This window comes from Lutra lutra, chromosome 18, assembly GCF_902655055.1.
Source record: "Lutra lutra chromosome 18, mLutLut1.2, whole genome shotgun sequence".
Taxonomy (NCBI): Eukaryota; Metazoa; Chordata; class Mammalia; order Carnivora; family Mustelidae; genus Lutra; species Lutra lutra.
The window spans coordinates 3505785-3532412 of NC_062295.1; the positions used below are offsets into that span (position 1 = coordinate 3505785).

The 26628-nt window shown below is 55.2% G+C and overlaps 1 protein-coding gene across 1 annotated transcript in view; it reads right to left on the bottom strand.

The window, feature by feature from the left end:
* Positions 1–26294, bottom strand: part of CORO7 (coronin 7) — a 56747-nt gene extending 30453 nt beyond the window's left edge. The window contains exons 1-7 of the mRNA XM_047713870.1: positions 26128–26294; positions 23787–23883; positions 22623–22697; positions 18887–18957; positions 18311–18494; positions 15469–15545; positions 4280–4330 (exon numbers count right to left, since the gene is read on the bottom strand). Coding sequence (XP_047569826.1) covers positions 4280–4330; positions 15469–15545; positions 18311–18494; positions 18887–18957; positions 22623–22697; positions 23787–23883; positions 26128–26187 — 615 coding nt within the window. The 5' untranslated portion in view covers positions 26188–26294. The remainder of the gene's footprint in view (positions 1–4279; positions 4331–15468; positions 15546–18310; positions 18495–18886; positions 18958–22622; positions 22698–23786; positions 23884–26127) is intronic.
* Positions 26295–26628: the final 334 nt, after the last annotated feature.

The window sequence follows — 26628 nt, forward strand, 5'->3', positions numbered from 1 at the left end:
GCGGCTCTGGGTGAAAAGCTGCCTGGTGACGGAGGGCCTCCTCCCAGCATGACAGCTCTACGCCTCTGTGCCTGTTCCCTCAGCTGGAGAAGGAGCCGTGTAACGGGACCACCCTCAGAGAGCTGCTGTGGGAAGGGTTAACACTGGTGAACGCCCGGGGATTGTCTGGCACATACCCCATATGCATTTTCTTAAAAAGCCTGATAACGGAGTACAATAAAAGTATAACAGAGGGAAGGAAATTAAGGGGACATGTGAGCGAAGGCAGGAAGGATCAGCAGGCATGAGCCAGGCAAGGGGGCCAGCACCTGTGATGAGTGGGGACCTGGGCGAGCAAAGAGGCCAGCGCCACTGCAGGGGGCAGGAGGCGAGGGAGAGGAAGTGCCCCCAAGCCTGCAGGGCGTGCGGGTGGCAATGGAGCATTTTTCATTCAGAAGCATGGGTCAGGGACGGAATCAACCTTGGCCTGTCTCCCATCTTCCTATTTTACACACTTACACACGGAGAAACCAGAGGCTCAAGGAGAAGACACCTGCCTCAAGTCACCTAGTAAGACAGCTGTCAGCTCTCTGAGCCCGCTGCTCCCTGTGGGCTGGGTGATTGTTCCGTGTCTGTGTGACAGGGACCTGAGGTGACAACAGATAAGGAGACTGAGCAGCAGGTAGAAGCCAGCAGAGTTGGGACCAGGAGGGGCCCCGGGTCCCAGCTGCCTCCCAGCACAAACCCCTAGATGAGCTCACACCAGGGGACCCAGGCTGCCCACAGGGTGGTGATGGGCAGGGCACTGGTCTCTGAGGACACTGAAGGCACCAAGGAAGTTGAGATGAGGCAGGAGCTCAGCCTGGGCCCAGCATGCCCACTGTCGGCACACTTGGCTCAGTGTGCCCAGGAGCCACAGGAAGCCCCACGGAATGGGGCTGGCTTGGCCTGGGGCTGGGTTGGCCGCTGACCACCTTCTCCTTCCTCTGTCCCCAGATCATTAAAATGATTTGTATTTTAAAACTGACAAGTTCTTGGGGCACCTGGGTGGCTCAGTGGGTTAAGCCACTGCCTTCGGCTCAGGTCATGATCTCAGGGTCCTGGGATCGAGTCCCGCATCGGGCTCTCTGCTCAGCGGGGAGCCTGCTTCCCTCTCTCTCTCTCTCTCTGTCTGCCTCTCTGTCTACTTGTGATCTCTCTCTGTCAAATAAATAAATAAAATCTTTAAAAAAAAAAAAAAAAACTGACAAGTTCTTCTTCCCTGACCTCAGCGGGACTCAGGGAGGAGGAGCCCTCTCTCCAGATGCCCAAATTCTCATTCTCCTGAGCAGAGGAGAAGTCTGGCTGGAACTCAGGCAGTCTGCCACCCCGAAGTCCCAGCTCTGTCACAGGAGGCTCTAGGGGGAACCGCTGGTGGTAATCCCCGAGGCCTGCAGGCCAGGCCTCGGGCTTTCCCCCTTCACAGGGGTGGCCTTTGTCCCAACAAGCAGCAGGGCACCCTGCCCAGGGAGAAGCCCCTCAGTCCCCTCCTGTCTCCCCCACACCTGGCCCCAAGGAGAGAACAGGAGGGGCTGACTGCCCAGCACAGGGGCGCCAGGAACAGGCACATACCCGGCATTCCAGCTGCGGTACAGCCAAGTCCCCCCTCTGTCGCCAAGGCAACGCTTGCTGTATGGGGCAGGGCAGCTGGAGGAGCAGCGCAGGGCCTCTTAGGACCTTCTCTGGTATAAGACCCCCGCCACCCACTCATACCCCTCCTTGGCCAGGCTCAGGTCTACCAGCCCACGCCAGAGGTCAGAGGGCTGATCCCAGGGTCCTCCTGCCCCGAGGCCGGTGCTGAAGTCTCACAGCTCCCTGGACACCCCTTCAGCCACAGGCTGCTCCATCCCTGGCACACCCATGGCTTCAGGCCTTGGCCACCCCCACCCAGGCTCCCGACAGTGAAGGGCTTGCAGCGTGAACAGATTGCAACAGATGAACCTGCCTGGGCTGCCCTGCTGTGCCCCTAGGACAGAAATGACCAAAGGGCCAGCTTTATAGGACAATTGTGAATGTGGAAAAAGATTGTGTGCGCCAAGGACTCGGGGTATAATAAATGGTCATAAATGCAATCTAGATATAAGGTGGGGGATGGGGGAACAGGAGGGAGTTGCTCAAGCATCTCCCAACCCAAGCTCAGGTCACCCAGGGCCCAAAAACGACAGCAGGGGGAGGACTCCCCAAGGTGCCCCACCCCCAGCTTCCAGGCTGTAGTGACAGCCCCTAGTGCATCCTCCCTTGACCCCCCTCAGCAGCACCCCCCTCTCTAGTGGGGAAGGAGGATCTCAAAAGAAGGCACTCCCAGAAGGTCTTTCCCCTGAGCGGGCCCCTCAGCTCACACCGACCCTGGCCGCCAGCAGCGGTTTTCCTAATAGAAGCCAGGTGTGGGCCAGATGCCCTGGGCGGAAGTGGGGGGCAGGGCCACGAGGAGGGCAGCATTCCAGGCCCTGCTGCCCCCGCACCAGCACCAGCGGCAGAGCCCAGGCAGCATCCCAGCAGCTGGGAGGGGGTAGGAGCCACCCACGCTCTTCCCAGGTCTCCTTGGCCCAGAAGCCCCATTTAGGGGGGCTCCCTCCCGAACCAGATCCTCTCCCCCTTCTTCTAGAAACTTGGAGCCCTTTGGATGGCAGCCACTCGGTCTCCACCATCACTGTCTACCCCACCACCACTTGCTGGAGGAGGCAGCAAGAAAGGAAGAAAATGTTCAGGCCAGGGGAGCTGGCCCCATACAATGCCCAGTTGGGGCAAGAATGGGGTACCATGCCTGGTGCCCCGGGGCCCTGAGAAAGCTGGAGGTGGAGGGCCTCAACCTCCCTCCTTCAACCTGGCATGCCCCCTTCCAAGCAGAGGCTTGGAGGTCAAACACGGAAAACTCCAGTGGGGCACACTGCTCATACCCACACTGTCCTGGCACACAGACAGGCACCACCACCAGCCACAGGGCCAAGCTCCCCTGGAAGCAAGGCCACGGTGGGCTGGAATGGGGGTGGGGGGTGCTGAAACCATACCTGCCAGGCTTGGTCAATACAGGACCTCCTTTGGGTCTTCGGTCGGTCAGAAACAAAACCAACTAGGCTATCGTGGGCAAAAAGCCGCTGTGGCCTACGCGACGGGGATCCTGTGTGTGCGTGTGTGCAGGCACATGCTAAAGGTATGGGGGCAAGGCCCTGCACCCCTCGCTACTGCTGATCAGGTTTAGGCTGGTGAATGACCCTTGACCCCAGGTAGGGAACAAGTCCTAGAGATGGAGACAGGGTGTCTGGGAAGGGCCTGGGTTTCGCTGGGGAGCTCTTCCCCTGATCTTTACCTTCCTCAGGAAAGTAAATTTTTCACCTTCAAGAAAAATTTTTCAAAACCATAAACCTGCTTATCTCACTTTCTGCTTAAAACTCTCTTAACGGGGCGCCTGGGTGGCTCAGTGGGTTAAGCCGCTGCCTTCGGCTCAGGTCATGATCTCGGGGTCCTGGGATCGAGTCCCACATCGGGCTCTCTGCTCAGCAGGGAACCTGCTTCCCTCTCTCTCTCTCTGCCTGCCTCTCTGTCTACTTGTGATCTCTCTCTCTGTCAAATAAATAAATAAAATCTTTAAAAAAAAAAAAAAAACTCTCTTAACGGCTTCCCATAGCCCCAGTGACAGGCCCTTCACCACACTCCTGGTACTGAGCTGATGTCGAATGAATGAATGATTCCCCAGTGGCTCAGTGGCTATAGCATGAACCCAGAACCCATCACCCACTCAGCACTCAAAAGGCCCCAGGCATCCCCAAGCACCATCACCGACAGAAACCAAACATGCTCAGTGCCTGGGTCCCCCAGACCCCAAGTACAGAATGAAGGTCCATTGGCTGTGAGGCTGGAAGTGTACGGGGTGGGCGGCTGTGTCTTTCTGGTTCCTCCAAGGCTGGCCTCTGCCAACTGCGCCAGGATGAGCAGGGGGCCATTAGGGTCTCAAGGAAGGAGAGGAAGCTGGAGTCTCAGATTAGCTTCCTAAAGCCACAGGACGCCTCCACTAAGGCCTGTGTACAGCCAGGCTGCGCCCCTCCCTGTGATCCAAGCCAGGTCCTCCCAGGACCCAAAACATGCTTCCCAGAAAGAGCTTCCGGTAGCAGGAGTCCACCCCAGGTGACCCCTACACACCCATCAGGCCTGGGCCAGGGGCATGGGGTGTGGCAGAATCTCTGCTAAGAGGCGGAGCCTGCCCCCACCTATACCTGCTGGAGCCACTAGGGCCTCAGCCCAACCCCCAGCCCACACAACTCACCTGGGAGGCCCCTGGCTTTGTTCTGGGGTCAAAGATCCGCAGCTGCTTGTCCTGGAAAAGGAGAGAGGAGTAAATAGAGTGTACTTGGGACAGGCAGGGTCCTTAGAGGCCAGCCTCTCTCCCCTACCCACAGGCTCTGATGGCCCCACCTCCTAGTACACAGGGCTGCCATCATGCACCAGGGGACCCCTCCCCAGCCTGGCTCCTATTTCTCACTGCAGCGGGCAGGCCCCCTTTCCTGCCCCAGTAACCCACACCAGAGAACTCAGACACAGGAGTTCACATTTGCTGAGTACCTACAATGCACCAGGCCTACTACACGCATGATCTCTCCCCATATTTCCAGCCACCTTATGAAGTGGTGCTATCACCATGACCCCGTCACAGATGGAGAAAATGAAGCCCAGAACCAAACTCTAGGCTACCAGCTGGTAAATGCCTGGCCCTGCGTTCAGCTCAGCCCAGAGGAGCACAAAAGATGATGTCATTTCTACACCTAAAGAACTTGGTGACTAACCAGGATAGCAAGTTTACAGATCCCAGCCGTCACTCAGCATACAGCTACTGACTCAGATTACCTAAGGCTGGACACAGGAATAAGTAAGACATATACATACATATACATATACACATACACATACAAATACGTATATACACACACCAAATGAAGTGCCCATACCGCGCAGAAGGACTCTATTCCCTTGGAGTAGTGGGTGTGCCCGTGCAGAAATGTACACGCATAAAGGACGGGGGGAGAAAGGGGGCAGAATTTACATCCACTGACTACTTAACAGGCTTGGCCATGACCAATTGTTAAGTGCTACAGGGACGGTGGAGAATAACGCGGATGGTGTGATTCTGCTGCGGCAAAAGTAAACAAAGATCTCTATTTGACCACATTCCTGTAGCTTTTGCAAGTTTGCTGAGCAAGGAGAAAGGTCTTGAACAGCATGGGTTGTGTGTTAGTGCTGGGGACGGGGAAGGTGGGGGGTGATCAGCTCTTCTTCTTTTCATCTTTGCACAGTTCCACTTTGCTGCATTCAGCGTGGACTCATATTTTCATATTTTGAAAAACAACGACCCAGCAAGGAACAATCGGAATTTGAAATGAAAAACACAGTACCACTTACACCAGCACGAAAAAATGCGAAACGCTTAGCTATAAATCTAACAAAATACGTATGAGATCTATGGGAAGGATATTACAAACCTCTGATGAAAAGAATCAAAGAACTAAATAAACAAGAGAGTCCATGTCCGTGAATAGGGATATAATCAATAATCAATAATAATAATCAATAACGTCAAAACGTCCATTCTTCCCAAGTTGATCTACAGATTCAACGAAATCCCAGTGAAAACTCCACCAAGTTATTTTGTGGTTATGGACAAACGGATTCTAAAGTGTATACGGACAGGCAGAAAATGCATGGTCAACACAATCCTGAAGGAGAAGACCAAGTCGAAGGACAGACAGGGCCCGACTTTATTCTAAGGCTCTGCTAACCAAGACAGTGTGGTGCTGGCGTAAGGACAAGAGATCGAAGGAAGAGAACAGACAGCCCAGAGCCAGAACTCCACAAATACAGTCAGCCTATATGTGACACAGAAGTGAAGGCAATACGTTTGAGAAAGGACAGTCTTTTCAACAAATGGTACTAGAAAAACTCCACGTCCACATCCAAAAGGATGAATCGACACAGAGACTACATCTTTTACAGACGTCAACTCGAAAGGGATCACAGACCTACCTGTAAAATACAAACCTATAAAAGCTCTAGGAGATAATACAGGAGAAACTCTGGGTGACCCTGGATTTGGCAAGGACTATTTATTTACTTTTAATTCACTTTCTTTCCTTTTTCTTTTTTTAAAGCCTTTTTTTTTTTTTTGAGAGAGAGAGAGAGAGAGAAAGAGCGCGTGCGAGCTGGGGGAGGGGCAGAAAAGGACCAACATGGAGGTGGAACGAATCTCAGGCAGACTCCACACTGAGCGGAGTAGAACCTGATATGGGACTCTGTCTTCCAACCCTGAGATCATGACCTGAACCAAAACCAAGTACTGGACACTTAACCAACGGAGCCACCCAGGTGTCCCTGGCAAGAACTTCTAATTTTTTTAATTTTTAATTTTTAAAAAGATTTTATTTATTTATTTGAGAAAGAGAGAGAGAATGAGAGAGAGCACGAAAGGGGAGGGTCAGAGGGAGAAGCAGACTCCCTGCTGAGCAGAGAGCCTAATGTGGGACTCGGGACTCCAGGATCATGACCTGAGCCGAAGGCAGTCGCTTAACCAACTGAGCCACCCAGGTGCCTGGCAAGGACTTTTTAGATACAACATTGAAAGTATGACCTGTGGAAGATAAAACTGGATTTCATTAAAATCATACCCTTCTGGTCTACAGAGACACTGTTAAAACAATGGAAAGACAAGCCACAGACTGGGAGAAAATACTTGCAGGCACGTATCTGAGAGAAGACTTGTATCCCAAATATACAAAGAACACTTAAAACTCAAAAATAAAGGGCACCTGGGTGGCTCAGTGGGTTAAAGCCTCTGCCTTCAGCTCAGGTCATGATCCCAGGGTCCTGGGATGGAGCCCTGCATGGGGCTGTCTACTCAGCAGGGGAGCCTGCTTCCCCCTCTCTCTCTGCCTGCCTCTCTGCCCGCTTGTGATCTCTCTCTCTCTCGGTCAAATAAATAAATAAAATATTAAAAAAAAAAAAAACAACTCAAAAATAAGAAAACAACCCAATTTAAAAAGTGGGCAAAATGGGGTGCCTGGATGGCTCAGTGGGTTGAGCCTCTGCCTTTGGCTCAGGTCATGATCCCAGGGTCCTGGGATCGAGCCCTGCATTAGGCTTTCTGCTCAGTGGGGAGCCTTCTTCCTCCTCTCTCTCTGCCTGCCTCTCTGCCTACTTGTGATCTCTCTCTCTGTCAAATAAATAAATAAAATCTTTAAAAAAAAAGAAGTGGTTAAAAGACCTGAATGAACACCCCATCAAAAAGACACACAAAATGAAAACTGAATACATGAAAAGATGTTTAATATCACATCTCATAGGGAATTATAAACTTAAACAACAGTGAATTACTACACCACACCTATTAGAACGGCTAAAATTTTTAAAAAATGGTATCATCAGATGCTGGCAAGATTACGGAGAAGCAGAAACTCTTATTTGCTGATTGGAATACAAATGGAACAGCAACTCTAGAAGCCAGCCTGGTAGCTTCTTACAAAGCCAGAAATACTCGGGCCGCCTGGGTGGCTCAGGCGGTTAAGCGTCTGCCTTCAGCTCAGCTCATGATCTCAGGGTCTTGGGATCCAGTCCTGCATGGAGCCCCACATTGAGCCCCACGTCGAGCCCCGCCTCAGGCTCCGCGCTCAGTGGGGAGTCTGCTTGCCCCTCTCCTTCTGCCTTTTCCCCGCGCTTGTATGAGCACACGTGTGCGCTCTCTCTCTCAAACAAAACATTAAAAAAGGAAATTATGCCTGTATAAATGTTTGTAACACTTTTAAAGTTGCAAAGAAGTGGAAGCCATCAGCACGTCCCTCAACAGCGGAAAAGATCAGCTGTGGTGCATTCACACAATGGAATACTGTGCAGTGATAAAGAGAAAGACTAAGAGGCCAAACCATAAAACTCCTAGAAGAAGGCCTAGGCGAAGAGCTTCACGACGTCAGATTTGGTAATGATTTCTTGCACAGGACACTAAAAGCATGGGAAACAAAAGCAAAAACAGACAAGCGGGACTACATCAAACTTAACTTTTGTTCCTCAAAGGATGCAATCAGCAGAGTTAAAGTCATCCAAAGGGAATGGAGAAGACGTCGGTGGATCATGTCTCTGATTAAGGGATGAGTATCCAGAACAAACGAAGAATTTGTACAGCCACAAAAAAGTTAAATAACTCTTTAAAAAATGGGCAAAGGACTTGAACAGATAATTCTCCAAAGGTAGACCAATGGCCAAGAAATATACAAAAAGATGTTCATCATCACTAATCGTTGGAGGAACGCAAAGTAAAACCACAATGTGATGATCACCTCACACCCGTGAGGATGGCCCCTGTCAAAAACTCAGGAAACAACAAGCGTTGGTGAGGACCTGGAAAAGTGGGAAGCCTCGTGGTGCAGCGGCTGTGGAAAACAGTGTGAGAGTTCCTCAAGAAAGTAAAAATAGAATTCCCTTATGACCCGGCAATTCCACTGTGAGTACCTCCCCCGGGGGAAGTGAAAAGAGGGTCATGTTATCATTCACAGCACTCACGGCAGCGTTCTGCAAAACAGCTGACAGTCGGGGGCCACCCGAGTGTCCTCTGACAGAGGAGTGGGTAAACACACGTATGGGGGAATATTATACAGCCAGGAAAAAGAGTTCCTGTCCCATGCCACAACACAGACAAACCTGGAGGACATTATGGTAAATGACACAAGCCAGTCACAAAAAGACGAATAGTATATGGATCCACCTATGGGAGGTGTCTAAGCGGGTCCACATCACAGATATGGAGGGGAGAATGGTGCTTACTGAAGGCGGGGGCAAGGGGGCCGGCAAAGGGAAGCTGTTGTTCAATGGGTGTGGGTATGGGGTTTCAGTTCGGGAGATCTGCTTCACAGCAATGTAAGTAAACTTCACCTAACTGTCTACTTAAAAAGGGTTAAGATGGTAAATTTTATGATGTGTTTTTTACCACCATAAAGAGCGAGCCGCCAGCCCACCAAAAGACAGGGAACGCCCATAAATGTACATTACTAAGTGAAAGACGCCAATCTGGAGAGGCTGTATGTTGTGTGATTCTAGCAATATGACATTAGGGAAAAGGCAAATCTCACGGAGATAGCAAAGAAGTCAGTGGCTGCCAGTGGTTCGGGAGACGGAGGGAGGGATGGGGTGAAGCCCAGGGCACTTTTAGGGCAGAGCAGCTCTTCTGCACAATGCTGTCATGTGGGTGGCTGATGTCCTGCACTTGTGGAAACCCCTACGATGCCACACCGAGTGAAGCCTCTTATAAACTCCGACCTTTAGTTAATGTGGCAAAATTGGTTTAACCATAACAGACGCAGCATCCCAACCAACATGAGACCAGATGGGAGGGCGGATATGGGAACTCTTGGTACTGTCTGCTTGGTTTCTGCCTGGTTCCAGCCCAGGTGCTTGGGAGGCAGGGCTGCAAACAGTCCGTGCCCAGTACTGGACTCCGCAACCCACAAGCGGTCACGGGGAAGCGGGAGAGAAACTCAGACCTGAGACGAACCTCCAAGGACAAGCAGAGCTTGCACTGGGAAGGGAAAGGTATTCACAGGAAGTGGAAATGCATGAATGAAGATGTGGAAACAGGAACTTGCTGACATGTGATGTGAAGGGGAAGACAAGGCCAAGACTAGGTGATGGGAATGGAGGGGGCGGTGGGTGAGAGCACAACTGGAGAAGGGGGGGGCCAGCCCAGAGGCCTCGAAAGCCCGGCCTCCCCTGGCAGACAAGTCCCAGGTCTCCCTAATGCACCTGGAGGGGTTCCAGGGCTCTTGGGTCACTCCTGGTAAAGTCCTCGCAGCTGCCGTTTACTGAGCACGTGCCCTGTGCCACGTGGGAAGCAGACCCAGGCCAGGAACGAGCTGACTGTGCAGCAGCACCAGTCCACGCCACTCCACAGCTCTGCAGGAGGATGCGATGTCAAGACAGAAGAGGACAGAGAGACACACAGGACCAAAACAAGCAGAAAGTACAATGAAACACGGAGCAAGACGGAGAGAGAGGACCACTAGAGATGGAGGACAGAGACGGGGCAGCAAGAGGCAGAGAATAGGGAGAGACAGTGAGACTGTGAGAGACAAAGGATCTTGAGAGATGGTGGGCAAGACAGAATGCCTCTTTGGGGTTCCTGGCTGGCTCAGTTGGTGGACTGTGCGACTCTTGAGCTCAGGGCTGTGAGTCTGGGCCCCACACTGGGTAAGACAGTACGTGGAAATAAAATATAGAAAGAAAGAAAGAAAATATATTGGGGAACCTGGGTGGCTCAGTGGGTTAAAGCCTCTGCATTTGGCTCAGGTCATGGTCTCAGGGTCCTGGGATCAAGCCCCGCATCAGGCTCTTTGCTCGGCAGGGAGTCTGTTTCCCCCCTCTCTCTCTGCCTACTTGTGATCTCTGTCAAATAAATAAATAAAATCTTTTAAATAAATAAATAGATAAAAAAGAAAGTATAGAAAGAAAGAAAAAAATAGAAAGGAAAGAAAAAAAAAAGGAAGAAAAGAAAAAAGAAAGAAAGAGAAGATGCCTCCTGACAGCAAAGGTCACTCACTCCCAGCTAAGCAACAGAGCTCTCCCAGTGGAGAGCCCGAGGGCCTGGGTTTGGACACCAGCTCCACCACCTACGGGCTCGGTGATGCGGGCAAACCCCTGAGGCTTAGGTAGGAAGAGGATCACTGATGGCAGCACCTCTCATGGGTCAAAGTTCCAATTCTTGCCACACTGGGTACTCCCCAAAGGCAGCCGGGCCAGCAAATGCCGGAACTCGACACTGGATCCACACCAGAGGTCACACTGGGCGCCAGAGGGGCACATACCCCTGGGCTCACAGGCGCGACCAGAGCACGCGGAGCGGGAGCACTGCTGGCTGGACTATCCGTGAGGCCAGCGCGCCCCCTAGCGGCTGCCTGCCTTTCCCTTAGTGAGAAGAGCTGGGAAGGGAGCAGAAGGGGCTTCTGCAGGGCCTGGAGGGAATCAGGGGTCCTGGGAGGCAGAACCAGACAGCCAAGTGGGAGACGGTGTGGAGAGCGGGGGGCTCTGGGAGGAAGCAGAGTGTTTCCCACACCCCACCTGACTCAGGCAGCGCTGAGTGTAAACCCAGCAACCACTGGCGAAGGAGGGCGCAGGCTCCTTCCTGCTAAGGGACGGCCCCCTCACTGGCTCCCTCAACGCTCAGGATGAGCCCATGGGCCTCTCTTGATCTGCAGTCATGGGGTGGCCTCCCCTTCTGCACCATTCCCCATAGGTTTTTGCATTTGACACACCCATCCAGGACCCTGAGGATACCCCTTGAAGCAGAAGAGGGTGGCAGTGAACGCAGGACTCTGGTGCCCTGAGACAGCGCTGGCAGGTCATGAGAGTGGCAGTCACACCCTGCTGGGCCAGCGTCCCCTCCAGGACGCTGCACCCTGACAACGGCATCGTAAGGTACTGTGTCCCCACAGGGAGAGCCTCTAGGTCTAGGAACAGCGTGGAGAGTGGGGCGTTGGGGGAGGGCTCCACTCCAGGGATCCACTCGGGAAATCTGCGTTGTTCCTCCCTATTTTAAGTTCCCTGGGTCTAGAGGGGATGCGGAGGTCCTCTGCATTGATCTGTGGCCTCATCACACTTATTCTTCCTCCGGGGACACCGGCAGGCAAGAAGCTGAGTCATCACGCCAACAGGAAGGGGCACGACACAACAGGGCTTTCTCAGCTGGGTAGCTCTTCATCCCACCTCACCATCCCAACTAAGTGGTAAATGGGGCTCCGATCCCTGGGGAGGTAGGCTGGACAGCTCCCGAACACTTCCTCAGTCAACCCTGCACACGAAATCTCCACACCTGACACCCTCTTTCCCACACTCTGGGTCCTCCTCCCGGCTCCACCATACTCTCCTGGGAAATCACGCCCACCTCCTCCCCACGCACGCTGTCACCTGACCACCAAGGCCTGACGCCAGCACTGCCCTCTCTCCTGGGAGCTGCAATGCTCCTTACATTTCCCCATGTCCCGTCCTGTCCCACCACCACGGTGCCATCTGACCACGCCACCCCCTCATGCTGCATCCCCCACACACCACACCCACTGCTCTCACCTGGCCTTGTACTTGCCCTCAGCCCACACCACCTCCCTTGGACTGTAGCTGCCTGCAGCTCCTCCTGTGGACTCCACACCCGGCTGCTGTCTAACACAGCAGAAACCGCGGGAGACATCCCTGCGTCCTAATCCATCTTTTTTTTTTTTTTTTTTGGCAGACAGAGATCACAAGTAGGCGGAGAGGCCGGCAGAGAGAGAGAGGAAGGGAAGCAGGCTCCCCGCTGAGCAGAGAGCCCGATGCAGGGCTGGATCCCAGGACCCTGAGACCATGACCTGAGCCAAAGGCAGTGGCTCAACCCACTGAGCCACCCACCGCCCCTCCTAATCCATCTTTATGGAGCCACGGCGAAAACCGAATCAACCACGCTGGGCTCTGAGCTCTGTGAAAGGAAGGTGCCTCTGTGACTACTCCACAGGCGCCCCAAGAAACAAAAATCTATATACAAATATATTCAGACGTTACAACCTATGAAACGAGTAAATTGGTAAACTTGTACGATAAGGTATTTTGTACGTTTGTTCAATTACTGATGAAACGGAGAATGTATTTTTATGCAGAACAGAAAAGGCAGGGTGGGGAACCTGGAGGCGTGATCTCCACACGTACAGAGAGACATGCCTCAGAAGGGATCAGAGAGAGAGATGTCAAAATGGTGACCGGTACTGCCCCTGCGGGGAGGATCACAAGTGTTGGTTTTTTCTTTACTTTTCCACTGCACAAACGACTGCACTTTGGTCACCATAAAGCAAGAATTTCCCGAGAGCATCTCCTTCCGTCCCTCCAGGTCTCCTTCTGTGCGCCTCTCTCTCACACACCAGCGAAGGGTGTGGAAATGCAGGGCAGGGAGGGTTTCTCACTGGAGGGGGAGGTCCCAGCCCAGAACCCTGTCCCCTCCTCCTCAGTGAGGGCAGGCCCGACCTCATGGTCTCTGGGAAGCCGTGCTCTCCTGTGTGGAGCCTGAGTAAGAGAACCACACCGCCTTCCAGCAGGGGCTCCTTCAGGGCTGGCAGCCCCATGGACCCCAGAGCATAGGCCAATGTCTAGAACCTACTGTCTGATGAACTGAATGGGGGGAAAAGCTGATTAAAAAAACTGGGCGGGAGGGGCGCGGGGTTACGGTGCCTGGGTGACTCAGTTGATTTGAGCATCCAACTTTTTTAAGATTTTATTTATTTGACAGACAGAGATCACAAGTAGGCAGAGAGGCAGACAGAGAGAGAGGAGGAAGCAGGCTCCCCACCGGCAGAGAGCCCGATGCAGGTCTCGATCCCAGGACCCTGGGATCATGACCTGAGCCAAAGGCAGAGGCTTTAACCCACTGAGCCACCCAGGCACCCAGCATCCAACTTTTGATTTCAGCTCAGGTCATTATCTCAAGGTCCGAAGATCGAGCCTTGCATCGGGCTCCCAGCTCAGTGTGGAGTCTGCTTGACATTCTCTCTCTCCTTCTGCCCCCCTCCGCTTGTGTACACTCTCACTCTCTAAAATCAATCGATCAGTCTTAAAAAAGAAAACCTTGGGAAATGGGTGTTCTGAGAAAACAGAGAAGTTTGTAAACAGGATCCCCAAGTATGGAGACCCCACATTTTCTCCGTAAGAGGAGCCCCCCATGCCCCCCCGACAGATAGCCGCCAGAGGAGCCCTTGCAGACTCTGCCATCTTCCCATCCTTCATGAATGGCTCTAAGACACAGCACATCCCCAAACGTCCCGAAGATCACCCATCTCCCCAAATCCAACAGATAAGCATTATTCACTCCTCAGCAGACTCTTCCGGGGGTCCCCAGCCACCTCCCTTGGGGACCCTGTTGCCCTGGGCCTAGGGGCATAGACTGCCAGCCTGTCTCGGCTTCTCTCCTGCCACAGGGTGGCTCCTTGCTTCTGCTGCACAGGTTCTGACCCTTTCTCCAGGCTCACTCTACCACCCTCCTCTCACCCTCCTCTCTCCTGCTCGGGGGACCCCTCTTTCCCCTGGTAGGTGTCCTGCAATGCAGATGCCACCTGTCCTCCCACCCTCAGCTCATACTGACGCCCAGAGCTCCAGGCCATGACATTCCAGGCCCCCGCTAGCCTAGAGGCCGAGAACTACCCCTAGAAGCTCCCTGTCTGGACGGCAGGCCTCCCCTCCAACCCGCAACCCTGGAACCAGCCTCCTAACCCCCCAAACCTCACCCCAGCCCATGTCCCCTCCATGTCCCCCAAACCTCTCTGCATCAACCCATCTGCCTCCCCCAGGAGGTGGCCTACCATCCCTTTTAGGTACCGCCCATCCCTGCAATGTTCTGTCCACATTGCCACTGGGAAGCTTTCAAAATACCAATCTGGGGCACCTGGGTGGCTCAGTGGGTTAAAGCCTCTGCCTTCAGCTCAGGTCATGATCTTAGGGTCCTGGGATCGAGCCCCACATCGGGCTCTCTGCTCCACAGGGAGCCTGCTTCCTCCTCTCTCTTTCTCTGCCTGCCTCTCTGCCTACTTGTGATCTCTGTCTGTCAAATAAATAAATAAAATCTTTAAAAAAAAAAAAATACCAATCTGCTCACCTCACGCCACGGCCCGCCCCTCTCTGGCTTTAAACATCCCAGGGTCTCCTGCTGCTTCTACGGTAACAAGTGTCACCCTGTGCACGTGCCTCCAGCCTCGCCCACTGCTCTCTGCCCCCAGCCCCTTCTAGGCCTACACCTATCACTACTCTGCCCAGCTCTCCCCATCCAACCCCAGTAACCCTCCCTTCCTGGGCCCCTGCCTGAGGCCAAGCCCCCAGCCTCTCAATCAGCTCAGAGCTCCCCGTGTCCCTCTCTCAGAGCCCCGTCACAGCTCACACTGATCTTTTCATCTATATGATGCCTTAGGCCATGTTGGCTACTCTCACCAGCAAGGGACCCGGTGGGCACAGGGCCTGGCATCAGTGAGGACCCAGAGGCCAGCTGACTGCATGTGGGGTCCGGCACCAAGCCCTGTGCATGGCTGCTGCTCGACACGACCCTCTGGGAAGGACAGTGGTACGGACAAAGCACACAGCAGCCAGATGAGGTGGGCTGAGGATGGAGGGGAGCCAAACACAGACACCAGGGTTGGGGATGGGGCTAGCATGGGGCCTAACTTGAGCCCCGATCTGATAGGGACCCCATACCCTAGTAGCAAGAGAGTGTGGGGGTTTCCAGATGCAGATGTGAAGCCAAAAGTGAGAGCAGCTGAGGTGGGGAGAGGAGATTCACAAATGCTCCTGACCTAAGCGCTTTCTTGACCCGTAAATATCTCCAAGCCCGCCAGGTACAGCCCAGGACATGCGCTCCCCAGCGTGTATCCCCGCACAGAGCCGGCACGCCTCAGTCCGTACCACAGGCATTTCCCCAAGACTTACCTTGCACGTCGTGCCCACCAGGGCTCCGTCCCGGCTCCAGACAACACCCTGCACCAGGTCCCCATGGGCCACCAGCTCTGCAGAGAAGCAGCAAGGTCAGGAGGGGGTCCAAGGTCTCCCTACGCTGTCCTAAGCAATGGGGGCACCAGGTAAGTGGGCAAAGGAGGGCCCAGCTCGGGGTGGTGCCCAGGGCAGAGGCAGCAGCTGCAAGCTCTCTCTCGAGTGGGAGGAGCAAGGCCAGCATCTCCCTCCAGACCCCCTGCACTGCGCCTGGACTTCTTCCTTCAGCCCTGCCCACATCGGGCCACACTTCTACTCTAAAACCTTCTGAGCCTCCCTGCCCTCGCTCAGCCCAGCTCTCACGTCCCACTGAGGCTAACGTCCAGTCACTCACCAACACAGCCCGACTGAGTCACACCAGCCCGTGGCCAGGACACACACATTCCCACCCCGGGCCTCTGCTTGGGCTATCCTTGCTCCTCCCCCAGCGTGACGGTTTTAAAATACGTCCACGAATTATGGGATGCTCCTTCTATTAGAGGTTGAATGGTCTCCCCACAAAAAGATGCTGGGATGCCTGGCTGGCAATGTCACAAGAGCATGTGACTTCTTGGTCTCGGGGTCGGGAGTTCAAGCCCCACACTGGGTAGAGAGATTACTTAAAAATAAATAAAAAAATAAACTTAAAAGGAAAAAAAAAAAGATGCTGACATCCTAACCCTCAGCACCCATGCCGTACCTTTCTTTGAAAACAGAGTCTTTTTAGAAGATCAACTTAAGCTGATATCATTCAGGGTGGGTTCTAGTCCAGTAGGACTGGTCCTCGTGAAAAGGGAAACATGGACACACAGTCAGACATGCACAGGGAAGAAGACAGGGAGAAGACACCACATACAAGCCGAGGGATGCCTGGGGGGGCCTGGGACAGACTCGCCCTCACTGCCCTCAGAAGGTGCCACCCTGCCCGGACGCCTGGGTTCCAGACTTCCACTCTCCAGACTGTGAGACAGGAAGTCTCTGTGACTTGAAGTCATCCAGGTTGTGGTGCTTTCATTACGGCAGCCCTCGGGCTCTAAGGCACTCTCTTCCAAATGTGGAGCCCCATTCCCTTCCCCTTGAGTGGAGCCGGGCTTAGTAACTCGTTTCTACTGAAGACAGTCAAGAGCACGTGGAGGCGTGTGACTTGCAAAGCTGGGCCATGGAAGGCACTGCCGCTTCCTCCCTGCTCCCTGCCCCATGGTGGTCCACCAGAGGCAGCCAGCTCTGGCTGTGGGGGCAGCCCAGGGAGGGGCCCGGTGGTGGGGACTGAGGTGTCCTCCTCACAGCCAGCACCGTGTCCGCAAACCCTCTGAGAAGCTGAGCCTCCTGCTTCAGCCAGGTCTCCTGATGAGGAAGCCAACGTCTCAGTCGCAACCTCGTAAGAGACCCTAAGTTGGGACCACCCAGCTGAGCAGCTCCCGAATCTCTGACCCTCAGAAACTGCGAGATAATAAATGTTCACAAATATTCTAAGCCTCTATGTTCTGGGACAATCTGTTCTGCAGCAGCAGATAACCGCTCTGCCCGGGCTTCCTCCCCCTGGGATTAACCGCAGCCCTGCTGCCCACTCACTCCATGGGCTGGACCCCGTTGTTTAACCTCATCTACGACATGGGAATGGCAGCGGTGGCCTGTGGAACCACTGTTGGCAGGAAGGCCTCAGCACTGTCCGGGGCTGAGAGGGCTCAAGACACAGCAGTTACAGCTGGGTGACCCCCTACTGACAGACTGCCTGGTGACCATCCCCTCTGCTTCAAAGGCCAGGCTGGTCTCCTGGATGGTACCAGGAGCTGGGTAATTCACAGTACCGGTGGCCCTCGGTTGCCCCCTTGGTCCCAGCCCCAGAGGTAGGGATCTCACCTCGGTGAGCCTGACCCATGCTGGATGCTCCAGACAGTCCTATAAGGCAAGGCTGTCCTTTAGCTCTCGGAGCCCCGTGTCTTTGCCCTAAAAAGGGCATGCGCATAACAGGGCCTTGGCAGAAATGACACCGGGGCACTATCACAGAACGCCAGGCCTCCACATGGGTCACAGGGTCATAGCCATTCGCTGAGGAATCTGACCCAAAGCTGTCATCATCTGTGCTGGTCTGAATGTTTGCGTCCCCCCCACACTGAAGCCTAACTCCCGCTGGGACAGGGTCTGGAGGCGGGGCCTCAGAGAGGTGACCGGGCCACGAGGGTGGAGCCTCCTGACCCGTATCAGTGACCTGATAAGAGGTCCTGAGAGCCCAGTCGTCCCTTCTGCCGGGTGAAGACGAAGCACTGGGACGGCCATCGGTGACCCGGAAGCAGGTTCTCACCAAACACCGAGTCAGCCGGCACCCTGACCTTGGAAGTCCAGGCTCCAGAGCCACGAGCAATGAATTCCTGTTGTTTGTAAGGCACCCTGGCTGCGGGGCGGCTTAGAGCAGCCAGACTTGGAGCGCACCAAGACAGGCTCAGCCGTGAAAACAAGCGGAGAAGCCTCGGGGAAGGGGCTGCAAGACAGCAGAACCCTTGTCCGGCAGAGAAGCAGCCAGAAGTTTGTTTTCAAAACCGAAGTGACATACCACTCAAGAAGCAACACTAAGAAAGGTACTTGGGCATACGGAGGAAAAACAATTTCCCGAAATGAAAACAGATGCCTAGAGGAAGTGGGACGGAGCATTTGGGATATGTCTACTAGACTCTCACCACCTTTCCTATCACTGACACACGAGACGTTAACACATATCCTGGAATTCACGTTAAGGAACACAGAATGCGACAGCGTGCCATCCGGAAGGGGGCTGCCCGGGGAGGGCGGCCAGTGCGGCCCATACCTGTGAGGGGCTGCTGCTTGGCCACGTCCCAGACCTTCACGGCCGTGCCCGCTGCGCTCACCATGACGCCATCGGCGGTGGGATGGAACTGCAGCCCGTCCACCTGCACGGGCTCCGGGCCCAGCACCAGCCCAGGCACCGAGGGCAGCGCCTGGCCAGCGGCAGGCAGGCGCCACAGCTTCACCTGCGGGAAAGAGTAAGTCCGGGAGCCCAGGGGGTGGTACTTGGGTACAGGGGCTGTGTATCCCATGAGAAGACAGGGTAATCCAGCCCAAGATCGCAGCATGTCATCAGGGGTGGGGTGGGGGAGAGGCAGAGAGACACAAGGCAGGGGCTCTGGTCCATCCCTTCCAGTGTCCCACACCACCCCAGCCCTGCTCTCCTCAGGCAGCCCAGCAACGGGACAGCAAGTCAGGGCCACAGCTCCCGCCAAAGGCACAGGAGCACATGGGAGCCAGTGTAGGCTGAGGAACTGAGGCTCTGGGCTAACCCAGTTCTGGAGGCCTTTGCAGGGGCCAAGGGCCCTGGAGGGGACTGGGAGGAACATAAAGCAGCTCATCCAGCAGCTCCACTCACCGTCCTGTCAGCTGAGCCCGTGGCCAGGAGGAAGTCATCAAAGGGAGAGAAGTCCAAGTCTGTGACCAGGTCTGTAGGAAAGCAATGGCTGACACAGGCCTGGCGAGAACGTCCCAGAACTTCGGTTCCAGCCCAATAGGATATCTCCCCAAGGTGAGGAACCACAGCCCAGGGTTTCAGAGGTGGGGACAACTCCGCCCACGTGGCGGCAGGCTGAAAGTCCACAAGGAAAGTCACACTGGAAATTCCCGCCTGTGATACACATCCCCCAGGATGGGCAAAGGCCCTGGCATTAGGAGGTCAGCACGACGACAGGCAGGAAGCTCCTCAAAACCCCAAGCACCTGCATTTGCCCCAGATCCAGAGCCCAGTGCAGGGCCCAGCCTACAAACGTGTGAATGTATGCGAGTGTCAACCCACAAGGGATTCACGAACTGGACAGACACCACCCAGCCCTGACAGACCCTCAGCACCGCCACAGCGAGACACACACGCGTCTCTGCAGACAGAGCAAGAGGTGGGCTGAGCGCAGGGCCTCTCAGGTCAGGGCTCAGGGCAGCTTCGTGGAGGAGACGCGGGGAGCCCTGAAGAACATGAAGGACTAGAACAGGTCAGAACATCAGGGAAGCCGGCGTCTGGGTGACATGTGCAAGCTAGGAGTTCTCTGCCCCTCGAGACCGCACCGGGGGGTTGGGGGGCCACAGTGTATCTGATCCAAGGATGAGCAACCAGCTTCTCTCTTAAGGGAATTAAACCAGGAATTGGGAGGCCTCGAGACAGGGTGCCTCAGGGACTGGCCTGGGTGGGGTGGAGGGTAGCCAGACGGGAGGGAGCCGTCGGCTCCCGCGCCAGGACCCTCCGCAGGCCTGCATGTCCAGCTGCTCCTTCGGTTTTGGAAACTCCCCAGGCCCTCAGCTCTGGAAGCTCTCCTCTAAATCCCTTTTTGGCCAAAGCAAGCTGGAATTGGTCTCAGTTCTTTGCAACCCAAGAACCGGAGCTGCTCACCTCTGGAAGGCCAGGAGGGGGAGACAGGGACACACAGAGTGAGCCACAGCCCTGAGGGGAAACCCACATTTCCTGAATCTCACAAGGGGGGTGAGGAGGCCAGGGCTCAATGTGGGGGTTGGCAGGGAACTATGAGCATTCTGGCCAGGCTTGCGTCACCAGAGGAAGGAGCGGAGCGACTATCTCTGCGGCCTGCCTCCACTGGGGGTCAAGCAGATCTGTGTTCCTCTCAGGCCACAGCCGGACTCCAGGCATCCCAGCCAGAACAGAAAAGAGAAGGGGCAAATGAAGACAGGCACCCCTTGGGACAGCCCTGGTCTGGACTCCTGGAAGCCCTGCCACCCTGACTGTGGGGTCTGCACGGGACAGGGCAGGGCCCAGCTGGGTGCCGCAGCCAGCATGAGCAAGCTGGCATCCCCGAGGGAACGAGAACCAGGGACATGGTCAAGCTGGGTATCCAGCTGGCCGGCAGGCCTGTGTCCTTTGCATGCATTTATCTCATCAAATCCTCACAGCGACCCCTCAGGATGGCACTGTGGTGTGATCCCCAATGGGGGGGGGATGAGGACGTGAGCACAGAAGGGGTTTAAGTAACTTGCCCAGAGCCACACAGCTAAGAAGGGACAAGGCTGATGGCTGGGCGGTCAGTCTGGTTTCAGAAGCTACACCCGCAGCACAGGACTATGCTGCCCTTCCCAGGTCGGAGCAAGTCCCCAGCCACCTCACAGCCCAGGCTGCAGGAACACTCCGAAACACCTCCCAACCCCCTGCTGTCTGGGCAGCTGGGCTGAAGGGCACCTGGCCCTGAGCCAGGAGGCAGAAGGCACCCCCGAAAGGCAGGGGAGAACAAGAGGCCAGCCCACCACACTCTTCCCCCACCGGCGGCACCTTGGAGGGCAGACTGGTGCCTGCTGCTTCGAAGGCAGGTTCTGAGGAACTAGAGGTGCCCCCCATGCAGCGTTCCAACAAGGCTGAGGCCACAGGGAGCTACACCCGATCAAAAGAGGCCTGGTCCAGCTTCTCCTCGAAGGGCCCCCAATAATGGGGCTCGTTACCCGGCAGGCACCAGCAACCTGGGCCAGCTCCCCCAGGGGTAACATGCATCAAGAATACAGGGCTCAGGGCCGCCTGGGTGGCTCAGTTGTTAGGCGTCTGCCTTCGGCTCAGTTCATGATCCCAGGGTCCTGGGATGGAGCCCCGCATCGGGCTCTCTGCTCCCCAGGGAGTCTGCTTCTCTGCTGCCTGCCACTCCCCATGCTTGTGCTCTCGCTTTCTCTCTCTCTGTCAAATAAATAAATCTTAAAAAAAATAACAAAAACTGTCTTCAGAAAGGTGTAAGAATGGATAAGAAAGCAGACTCCTGCCATGCATTACAACAAAGATGAATCTCAAAATGTTATGCTAAGTGAAAGAAGCCAGATTTGAGAGACTCCATGCGGTATGATTCCATTTATGCGAAACGTCCAGAAAAGGCCGGGCCGTAGAGCAGAAGCTGGCAAACGTTTGCTGCAAAGGGTGAGACGGCGAATACTTGAGGGCTTGGGGGCCATATGGTCTCCGTCACACCTCCTCAACTCTGTGGTTGCTGGGAGAAAGCAGTCACAGGCTGAATGCCAATGAAGAGGGTGGCTGTGTCCCCAAAAACGCTATTTACAAAGACAGGCAGCTGGCCAGACTTGGCTGTGACAGTAGCTCGCAGACCCTGGCCGAAGAGCTAGAAAGTAGATCAGCTGGAGCCCAGGGCTTCGGAGCCAGAGGCGGAAACGGATTAACTGCAAAGGGGCAGGAAGATCCTCTGGGGAATCGCTCTAAAATTGGGTTTTGGATGCCCAATTCTGTCACCTCCATAAGAGTCTTTGAGTTCCTCACTCAAAACAAGTCACATCAATGGTATGTAAACGATGCCTCAATAAAGTCGTGAAAGGCTTTCAGAAAGAACGAGATGAGAAGGTGTAGACATCGTTCTTAGCACACCGAGGGCTCTTGACCAGGCTTCACCACGGTTACTTAATTGGCTGCTGTTCTCATCAGCTGGACTCCGACACTGAGCCACACACTCAGACTGGGGACCTAGGGCCAGCCCTCTTCCCTCCCCCCAGGCAGCCTAGCAAGGGCAGGAACGCAAGCCAAAGGGGCTGGCCCGCAGCCGCAGCAGCAGCTGGACAGGGAGCGAGGAGGCAGCTGGGCCAGGGCTGCCGCAGCCCAGGGAGAGCGAGCTGTTCCTTCGGAGCGGGCGGGCTGCCAGGCGGGCTGCCGGTTGCCCCCAGAACCAGCTGTAGTTCACAAAAGCTCTCTTTGTGAGGCCCCATCTCAAGCCCCGAAGCCCGGACAGCCCCCTCCTAGAGGGGTGTTGAGCAGCCTGGCTGAGGAGGAGGCCTGGTGGTGAGGGGTGGTCTGCTGGGCTCCAGGAGAAGACGCAGGGCTAAGAATCCCAGAGGGTTGAGTCTGCCACAGTGCACTCCACGGCATCGGCCTGGAGCCTGATGCTGGCTGGGCCCGTCCCCGTCCTCTCAGGTGGACGACCTGGAGCACTCAGGTTCCGCTCTCTCTGCCCGAGCGGAATGCTCAACCAGGACCCAGCCTTCCAATATGGACACTGTACGAAGGTAGAGCAAGGTATAGTAGGAGGAACCTCGCCAGCCATGGGACTGTGGCTTCAGGTGAGTATGAGTCCCTGCACCCAGGGAGGGCAGAGCAAGTTCTAGACTTTTTTGGTCCAGTCTCCACTCACCTGAATGGCAGCCGAGGTAGGTCACCTGTCTCTTGTCCTCTCCTTGGCCTTCCAAAGGCACAATGCCCAGCACACCTGTCAAACACATGGGGGCTTCTGACTTCAGTCCTAATGGGAACTGTCTGCTGCCCAGGGCACCCAGAGGACAGGAGACCCAAAAGCTCAGCCTTGGACCTTCCCAGAGCCTCCACCAATCATAAGACAATATCCCCCTGGACACAGTGATTGATCCAAGATTATTTTCTTTTTCTATGAAAGAACATGTGACATCGATGTACAGAACATATTGAAGAGATTGTCTCTTTTTCACATTGTGGGTCATATGGGGTCAGCCTAGGGCCCCCAGTGGCCACTTTCCCCAGCTTTACTTGAGGAAGAAGCCATCATCCAAGGGCAGCAGAGCTCGAGAACAGGACACAGGTCAGGGCCAATGGCATGTGTGAGCCTCTGCATACAGCTCTGCCCAAAGCCTCTGGATGACTGAATGACACCAGCCGAAGAACTATCTGAATTTTGTTTAACTCCGTTTGACGTCCAAGTTATTGCTAGTGACCAAAAGGTCCCAACTAACATAGGGGAGCTTTTCAAATCTTGGTGTTCCTATTGACTCCAGACAATTCCAGATCCCCAGATGAGGAATGGCTAGCTATGGGGATAGCTGAAAACAAAGAGGACAGTCCTCTCCTTATCATCCTGGCCAATCTGTTAAAAACCATAGCCAGGGACACCTGGGTGGCTCAGTGGGTTAAGCGTTTGACATTTGGTTTCAGCTCTGGTCATGATCTCAGGGTCCTGGGATCAAGCTCCATGTTAGAATTCATGCTCGGTGTGGAATCTGCTTGACATTCTCTCTTTCCCTCTCCCTCTCCCCCTCCCACTGATACTATCTGTCTCACTCAAATAAATTAAAAAAAAAAAAAAAAAACAAAAAAAACCCACAAGCAGTGTGGTTTATATAAAGTATGCATACATAACCGCATCAAAATCAATCCATTTCTGCACACTGACCACTTTGTAGGGGTCTAAGGCCCTGCAGGGTGCTGACCTCTGACCCCCACAAGGAGTCTTCAAGCCTCCAGCCTGAAATGAGCCTGCCCTTCCGCCCCATCCTTATTAGGGTGACAATGTCTGAATGTCCATCCACATCCACATCCAGCTCCCTACCTGGACGGTCAGAGTTAAATGCAATCAAGTGGCAGCTGGATTTGATCTGGTTCCCACAAGAGGGTGTGGTTCCTGCTCGAATGTCACTGATCCAGGCCTGAAAATAAAGAAAAGAATTGTGACAGCCAGGTCTCTGCTCATAACTAAGGCAGGGGCTGCACAATTAGAAATGCATTTCTTTGGATCTAATCCTGTGCCCACTCACATACTCCCTTAGGATATGCAATATATTACTGAAATGATAACCTCAATCACAGCGGAGTAATTTGGTCTATTAACTCAGTTCTCTAATAAGGGGGAGAACACTGTCAGAAGGGAAGCTCTGGATAAATGTAGTCAAGAGACCAGGGGGTTATTCCTGTTAAAAGGGAGAGAGAAAAGCAGTGAAAGCAGAAGTGAGCACCTAAAACAGAAGACAGCCTCAACTTCCTCCAGGGCACTGCTGAAGGCCTCCCCCAAGCACAGGGGTCTCCTTGCAAGCCCCAGGAGAAAACACTCAAGCTCAGAAAGGGGAAGAATCAAGACCTCTCCACAAGGTCTCAAAGAAAGGTGAACACTGCACCCCTGAGAGAAGGCAATAATGTTAACACCCCCACATACGGAGGGGCAAAGGAGCACTCCTTCTGAAACTAAAGATCAGCAAGGTCCATATGTTTTCTCTTGTTGGTATCAAAGCACTCCGTGACACTCATCCCAGCCACCTGAAAACTGAACGCCCTTGTGTCCCAACCTACCCACCCACAGTGCACCAGAAACTGCCTCTCCCATGCAAGTTTCTATTTCAATTTTCACCTGCATTATCATCTTGCATTATTTCATGTTTACTTTACAAACAGAGTGATAGGAAATACCTTTAAAAGGAGAACAGATCACCTGTCCTCCCATCTCCCTACCCTAAACTGTTTAAACCTTTCTCTGTAATCCCTGGTCCCATGCTCATCTGTTTACTTTGCTGGGCTGCGGCCTACCTGGGACAAGCCCCAAAGCCCATCGAGTATACTCCAGACCCATAAAGGAGTGCTTACTGCAAGCAGAAGGACGGTATTAATGCAAATCTGAGCACCTCTCCACCCCTCGCTTTGCTTTCAACTTTTTAGTACAATGGTTCCCCACTGCACTCAGAAACAACCCAACTTCTTCCTGTGGCCCTCGAACTCTATAGGACTGCTCTGGACCATCTGACAGCCTGGTTCCCCATCACTGCCCTCCATCCACCCTGGCCCACTTTCCAGGCTCCTTCCCACCCCACTCTTCTCATAGCTGGCTGCTTCTCACCCTCCTGGCCTCAGCTTAAATGTCACCTTCTCCCTGGAGCCTTCCCTGACTACTGTAAGGAGATTAACCTCCACGTGGCCATTCATCTCCATCTCCATCCCAGCCCTTCCTGTGTGTTCTTTGGGGCACTTACTAAAACTTGCAGTGCCCTTGCAGGCATGTCTGCTTGCTGGATGTCTCCCTCACAAAACTGTTAGCAGTACAGAGGAAGTAAAGTGCTGTGGTGTTCACAGTTGTGGTTCCAGGAGCACACGGAAGTACAGAGGAAATACTGTCCAGAGGATGAAAACTGGGCTTCTGCCCCAGCTTCCCTGCTGTGCGTTCGCTCCTGATGGGGTTACTAGAGGTCAGCTCCTAAGCCTTCCAAATAATATTGGGAGCAGCAGAGCAGGACTGGCATCATCTCTGAAGCACACCCCTCATGAGGCCGGCTGCCCTTCCGGGGGGTCCGAGGCGCCCCAACACCTGGCTCAGCTCTTCCTCTGGGCTCCACCTCCTCGGGCCTCCCCAAACCCCACCCAACCCTGGCAGCATCACCCCAGTAAGAGAAGAGCTGCTCTTGCGCCAGCCCAGAGAGAAGGAAGCGCCGGCGGAAACCCGAGGGAGGGGCGCGCCTCTGACTGAGGGGCTCCCGCTCTTCAGCTGACACACCGGACTCGTCAAGGCCAGCGGAGAGAGCGACATCTCTCCCATACCCCAGCCCCGGGAAGGGCCGATCAGGGCGGCGGGGAGGAGCTGGTGCCAGCAGCGCCCGAGCCGCGGTCCCCGGCGAGGCCGACCGGAAGCCGAGAAGGCAGGCAGCCTTGCAGGCCTCAGGCCTCGGCGCGGCTGGGCGGGCTACACCGCTTCGGGGGTCCCGGGGCGAGGCGGGCGAGCCCGCGGACCGCGGCGCTCACGGAGCGCCCAGAGAGAGACCCGGCTGGGAACGCCTGATTCTGTCCTTCGAGTGCGACGGAACAGCCGGGCCCGGGCCTGAAGGGGGCGCCCCGGGGCAGGCGGGCTCAGGGGTCCCCGAGCGGGGTCCGGGGTAGGGGGAGGGGCGCAGGGACCCGAGGGCAGGGCTTACCTCGCGGCGGGACGGCCGGGCCTCCGTGTGTCGGAACTTGGACACCTTGAAGCGGTTCATGGCGACGAGGACGGCGGCGGGTGCAGCTTCGAGGACCCGGGCGTCGGCTCTCAGGTGCACGGACAGCAGCCGCGACTCCCGCCGCCTCCGGCCCCACCCGCTTGCTGCCGCTCGCGGCCACGCCCCGGCACGCCCCCGGCCAATCCCAGCCCGCTCCGGCCCACCGGGCCCCGCCCCTGGCATTTCTCCCCGGGCGGGAGCGCCGCCGGCCCCGCCCCGCAACCAATCGCCGCGAGGCCGCCAGGCGGGGCCACGCCCCAATGCCGGCGGGCTGGCCGCGCGGGCGGGGAGGTCACGTGCAGCGCGCTGTCCGCCCCCGACCTCGAGGGGCGCGCGCGGGGGCTGGGGGCACAGTCCGGGTTTTGTAGTCAGGCGTTTTTCCGGGGGGCGGCTCTCCAGCGTCCCGGGCGCGGCCTACGCCGGGCAGAGAGGGGGCAAAAG